Below are 6,841 nucleotides of genomic sequence, written 5' to 3' on the forward strand. Positions count from 1 at the left end.
TCCGTTATGTTTATCAGGAACGGCGGAGCCGGCGGGGCTGTGTGGGGGGTTTTTTTCCCCCCCCCCCCCCCCCCTCATTTCAAACAAAAATAAAAATTTAATTAAAAATAATTTTAAACCCATAAAACATAGAAAAGAAAACTAACAGAAGGAAAAACAAAACGAAATGAGCAAAGCATTGAGACAAACAGATTTAACCCTTCAGCCGAGGCTTCGAGTAAAATCGTCTAGCGTTATACAGAGTCGAGTCTGTAAGTGTCAATGGCATTTATGGCAGAGAAAGGGTTACGGCCGGAATACACGTAAGGCTGGGATATATATATGTATATGTATCAAGTAACCAGTATGAAGCAAAACATCTGTCATGTTACGGTAGATCCACGTTTATTTTATTTTGATATCTCGTCGAGAATGCTGAAAGTAGTATTTCGGAGCGTTAAGATTTTTCTGGCTAACAATTCCAACCGCGTCACAAAAGCGACGCGCGCGTCGAAATGCCAAGCATAATCGTCAGGTACGACGTCTCTGGCGCGATGTCCAGAGTTACTAATACTGGATCCCCTTTTTCTCTCTTGTTCAAACATTTCGTCAGCGCTTTGAAGCAAGCAACCGTGGACAACCTTCCTGTCGGTGTACGTTGAATCAGTGGCTTCATCCGATCGGATAAAATTACATAGCATCTATGGATACATAACTAAATTAATAGAAAATATTTAAAGAAAAATTAATTAATTCAAAAGTAAAGCGGCTATACAAAATGTTTCCCTGGATTCTCATTTTAAAACCTGTTAACTCAGTAGCGCATTCCACAACTTAGCTGATTAAGTAAGGACAGAGACTTAAGACCATAACTGGTTGTTCTAGGTTTATTGGGGGACAGAATGTAACTTCCGCAAAGATCATGTAAAGAAAACAGGGAGGAAAACTGGGTTGTTTTTCATATGCAGTAGTAGGAAAATCATTCAAAAACAAACTTTTACACAGTAATATGAGGAAATTTTGAATGCGCTTATTGCATAGACATACAGACTGAGTTTCACTTCAGTAATCTGCAAATATAAATGTCAGTGTTCTCTTGTTTACATTATACCGTTTTCTTTGACAAGAACAACTGACTAAAGTCTACGCTACTTTGTCGCGAATATTCTATGACAAATATTTGTTCAGAAATCAAAAGGCTACATTAATTAACAGCATAAAGCAGAGCTACTCCTTAGTATCTGGCTAGAAATGTTCTTCTCCCTTATTCCTCCGGTCGCGCTTCAGCCATTTGATGAGGGCCAGTCTCGTGCTTTTCAAGTTGCCTCGCTCATTCCCAAACGAATTCTGGGTAATTCTGCCATTCCATGACAAGGGAAGACCCCCGGCTGTCATTTCATCGATTTTTTTACAAGTGTCGGGCCACCCAGTCCTACCAGCAAAGTACAGCATCGATTGGAGATTTTAGCTTTCAAAACTTGCCCAAATTGTATCGGTAGGTCCTGGAATTCGTGCACAGAAAGGCCAGAGAGACAACTTCATTCGTGAACCGCCATGTTTACAACAAAGCATTTTAGGCGTCCCAGTCTGCGCGAAACCACCTCTCACCTCTGTCTCCAGAAAACCAGACACGCACGGCTCTTCAATCTACGTTTATGCCTGTACAATCAACTGAAATGTCAATTCCTTGTAAAAACCAGCGTCTTTATTTTGGTATGGTACGTATCGGAGAGCCAGAACATTTGCGTATGCGATGACGGAATGTTTGAGCAAGAGAGAAAAATGCAGTACCTCCAGACGTGGCGCTGGAGCGTCGTACCAAACGAGTCATCCCGGGACTTCGGCCCGTGCGATCGCTTTTGGACGCAGTTGGCCCTTTGCTGCTTTCTGCTACCGACCTTGCCTCCCGGTACGGCATTGAGGGAGAGATATGTCGGCCCCTAAACCATATGTGACAAATCCCACGCCTACTCACAGCTCCATCAGACCGCCCTTGTCATTACAATTTAACGTAAGATTTCGATGGCTTATATATTTAAGGCAAAAGTCATTTTATCTCTCATATGGTAAGCACTGTAGTCGCGGAATACAAAGTATACGCATGCGCCCTGCTAAAGGAAACATACACAAATTCATTCAACTTTATTTCATCCCGGAATTCAGAGTAACTACAAGACCTACTATCTTGGCAGACATAACATTTACAGCTAAAATACGTAGCATCTATGGATACATAACTAAATTAATAGAAAATATTTAAAGAAAATTTAATTAATTCAAAAGTAAAGCGGCTATACAAAATGTTTCCCTGGATTCTCATTTTAAAACCTGTTAACTCAGTAGCGCATTCCACAACTTAGCTGATTAAGTAAGGACAAAGACTTAAGACCATAACTGGTTGTTCTAGGTTTATTGGGGGACAGAATGTAACTTCCGCAAAGATCATGTAAAGAAAACAGGGAGGAAAACTAGGTTGTTTTTCATATGCACTAGTAGGAAAATCATTCAGAAACAAACTTTTACACAGTAATATGAGGAAATTTTGAATGCGCTTATTGCATAGAGATACAGACTGAGTTTCACTTCAGTAATCTACAAATGTAAATGTCAGTGTTCTCTTGTTTACATTATACGGTTTTCTTTGACAAGAACAACTGACGAAAGTCTACGCAGTTTTTTCTACAAGAATAACAGTTGAGAAACTAAATATTTTAAGGAAGAGCCAATACAACGTAGATTTGATTTTAGTGGTGATTTTAATTTCGTCGCGCGTGCGTAAACGTTCTGGCTCTTTGATATTTACTATACCAAGAAAAGATGGTGGTTTTTACAAGGAATTGACGGTTCAGTTGATTCTACAGGCATAAACAGGGACGGTGGAGAGTATTTTGTATTAGTTTGATGGGGGGGGGGGGGTGACAAGTAAGCGCTGGGGACGCAGGGGGTCCTGCGCTGGTTTCAGGTACGAACAGGCAGCCCCCATGTTGGGTAAGTGCAATGGCTCCTGGGCATAACATCTAATCCCACACCGTATGAGGTAATGGTTACGCCCAAACGGAGGGTGCAACCAACACACCAACTTCACCGGGGGATCGAACCCCGCCTCCACAAAAATTAAGACAACAGACACAGAACGGACACAAAACATAAACCTAACCCCGGAGTGCGACCAATGAAGGCGACCCCTGAGGAAAGGAGTCCTTAGAAATTAGCAGCTCAGTTTTAACCGTAGTTAGTAGTTACTAATTATGTGTCAACGATCGTTTTAATGTTGTTGAAAAAAGTCATTGTATTTTCCATATGATACGCACTGGAGTCACGGATTACAAAGTGTACCCACGCGCATTGCTAAAGGTTTCAATTTCAGCCTGTCTCAGGGGCCCGTTTCTGGAAGGTCCCGAAACTTTACGGGCCATTTTTGGGGTATCACAATTCCCTTTGTATCTCAAGAATGGAGAGGATTTAAGTCGTCAAATTTCAGAGTCACTTTTTTTGTTACCTTGAAAGCATGTTAAACGATCGGCGTTCCAAAACAAGTGGTTGGCAGTTTCACAAATGGCTTTTCGGGACTTTCGAGAAACAGGCCCTCGATTTGTCGGGATGAGCAACAAAGTAGGCGGCTCGGTCGGTGGGAAGTAGTCTCCTCAAAAACCAACATTTGACTTGATTTTATTGTTAATTTCAGTTTACAGTGTCCCCTATTAGTACTTCAGCGGTAGAACGACTACACACTTAAATAAAGTTCCTTTCCTTTCCTTTCGAACCAGGGATTTCAGGCAGCGCGACGCTTACTCCATTCCTACATCGCTGTAACCTCTATACCGTTCAGGTATCTTGTCCCCGACAATGCAGTAAGGAAGACAAATCCCTGCCCCTACATCACATGGAACAGATCCCTTTCAATTCCCTGATCCCCTCTTACTCACTTGGAAGGGAACCGTTTGCTAACGGACTTCATTTAGTCCTCTTTTCATGGGAATGAAGAAATGGTGTATTGTGCTCCTGGAAACTTTTCTAAGTAAGCAATTGATTGGTTCCCGCACCTTTGGTGTCCTTTTATTCAAATACAACTTTACTACTACTTACATTTAATTGTATGGACACAAAGGCGACTAAGCTATACATTGTTGCCCTGCAGTAATTGATAAAGTGACACAGTTAAGCCCCGTTTACACGAGCAATTTTTAAGTGACAACTTTTATGTGACAATTTTTATTTGCTCGTGTAGACGAGGGAAATTGGCCAATTTTTATATGACAAATACATTTGCTGAAAAGCTGTCGTGTTAGCTTTTATGTGACAAATAAACATTGTCATACACGGAAATTAAAATTGCTCGTGTAGACGACTCGTCACATAAAATGTGGCAAACATTGGTGGTCCCCAATCTTCCACTGAGAACGCGATCAAAATGGCGGCCTCCAACGTCGACCAGCGCTGCTTCCAGTAGAGGAATTTATTGGCCAGATCGAGTAATGACTTTGTTGCTAGAGGCCGTCAGAGAAAAGGAGAGTCTCTGGAACACCAAAAGCGAGGCATACAAGAACCGAAACGTGAAAAAAGTACAGTACGAGGAAGTACTGCAGTTGATAAAAGAAGAATTGTCAGACGTTGATTTCGTGCCTCGCCTTTAGGTATCCAAAGTCATTTCTGGCGCACTAAACTTCAAACTGTTGACAATTATTTGCTGTGCCATCTACACTATCAAATATATTTGTCACATAAAAATTGCTCGTGTAAACGGGGCTTATGAGCTGCTCTGCCGAGCTACCGAGCCTTTGAGCCACCAAAAACACATATCATAGATTCCGGCTAAGTCATTTCATCCCTTACTCCAACTGAAACCACAAGCCCAGCTGACCATCACTGCTTCAAATGTGACCTGTGAAACAAATGTTTGATGATGACGACGAAAAAAACGCTAATGAGGGATACATCCCCGTTTATCTCATCCAACGTGGCATGATGAAATAATATGCAAAGGCTTTAAAGAGTCGTTAAACCATACACATATAGATATGGTTATATTTTCGAGAGAAAAAGTTATTTAAGTTTGAAGGTATCATAGCTCTCAGATGTGGTCACTCCATTTCCAGGGCAGCCTTGATTACAAATTACACGGAATTAACTACCAATATGTACATGTAATGCGAATCACCATCCCATCAACAAACATACCCACTGACGGGGTCTATTTTCGTAAAAAAAGGCTTTAACAATAGTCTCTTTCAACTCATAGGAATGAATATTGATCACTGTCATTGATTGTTTGTGGAACCTGGTTGCAGCCAATCCACCTATTCAACCATTCCTGGCATTTAACATTGACGCCTACAATTTTTTTCGACTGGAAAGCGTCCGTTATATCTTTTCCGGTCAAGTCAAGAGTGGATATCGCACAATCTAAGTTTCTGTTCAAGTCATCATTTGATGGTTTTTGTTTACTCTCAGAAGAAGGTAGATCGACAGGACAGCTTGAGCATTTCCTTGCACTTCTCTCTTCCTGTTCTACGTCTTCAGATTCCACGACATGATCACAATTGTTTGGGTCAAGCACGCGTTCCTTGTTTTTGCATCGCCGCTCCGTTAAAGAAAACGGTGGGCACGACTTAAGTTTCCCTGAATTGAGATCGCGCCTCGTTTTGAATACAGCAAGAGAACTGTCCGCAAACTGTTTCACTCTATCATCGTCTGAATTTGCCTTTGACAACGTGACCTCTCTCATTTTAAGACAACGTTCCTTCGTCTTTAAACCAGGGTCTGAAATGGAACCTTTGTTGTGACTTGATACGTTTTTTAACGCAATTAAGTCGGCGTGAAGTGATTGAGTCGATTGTAAGCACATTTTAGCCCGAGCGCCGTAAAACCTCTCTGTGTTCCTGACAACGGGTTTATTCTGGTTTAATAACATCTTTAACTCCAGTCCTACTCTAGGTCTTTTTTTAGGCTCTGTTGCTATTTCCCTTCCGCACAAAGCCTTATCCACGCTGTTAGCTGACGAGGTCGGAATTGCATGCGCCACTGCGGTATAATCGTTGCAAGAGGAGTCGTCAAAAAATCCACTGTCCCGGCTTTTGGTGCTTGGATAGCATTGCTTTCTTTGCCTTTTTGAATTAGGACTCGTCGAAAATTCTTTGGGCTCTTCAGTGCTTTCGCCTCGAACGTGTAGTTTGGAAACAAGTAAGCCTTCGAAATTCTCCAGAAAATTATCTCCGCTGTGTTCTAACATGGATGTGCTGTCCATCAGCCTTCCTTGTTTAGTTATCGGCTGATGCGGTGTGGCGGCTCTGCCCTTGTCATCTATTTTCGCCTCACGTAAATTCCTCCAGTTGTCGCCAAAGATGTCCCAGTTTTGTGTTAATTGTGTGGTTGCGATGTTTGGTAAAGTCAAATGGTCCATTGTTTGGAGATTAGTTGATCGCTTTCCTCCAAAAACTTTACCTTTTCTTATCCGAGCTCTCTCGTTTGCCAAATCCTTGGGTAGTCTTCGAACTTTTCGTCCAAATTCAATCATAGTTTCTGCCTCTTGGTTTCTGGTCTAATTTTCCACGCTGGTCCCTTCTCTCTGATATGTTTGAGAAGTTAATATGGTCTGTTTTCGGCAGTATTCATGTGTCCACTTCGAATAAATCGGTCCCCTGATCAATTAGTTTGCCGTTAACAAATACAACAAGGGAACATGGTAAAAGGCGTGAACAACTGTAATCACTTACTGATTGCATTAGCAATTGATGCAAGCCGATTAGAATTTCATTTTTGTGATGATTTCCACTTTCATGACTCGCGACACTACGTACCACTTAGTCATAAGATCGAAAGACGTGACTAGCATCTTTCACTGCTAAAGGGTACTAAACAGTTG

General features: G+C 41.7%; 1 protein-coding gene across 1 annotated transcript; it reads right to left on the reverse strand.

Moving 5' to 3' along the window:
• Positions 1 to 3,622: 3,622 nt before the first annotated feature.
• Positions 3,623 to 6,841, reverse strand: LOC137972947 (uncharacterized). The gene has a single exon (XM_068819634.1). The coding sequence runs from the start codon at positions 6,491 to 6,493 to the stop codon at positions 5,213 to 5,215; it is 1,281 nt and encodes a 426-aa protein (XP_068675735.1). The 5' UTR covers positions 6,494 to 6,841; the 3' UTR covers positions 3,623 to 5,212.

Source organism: Montipora foliosa, chromosome 10, assembly GCF_036669935.1.
Source record: "Montipora foliosa isolate CH-2021 chromosome 10, ASM3666993v2, whole genome shotgun sequence".
Classification (NCBI taxonomy): domain Eukaryota; kingdom Metazoa; phylum Cnidaria; class Anthozoa; order Scleractinia; family Acroporidae; genus Montipora; species Montipora foliosa.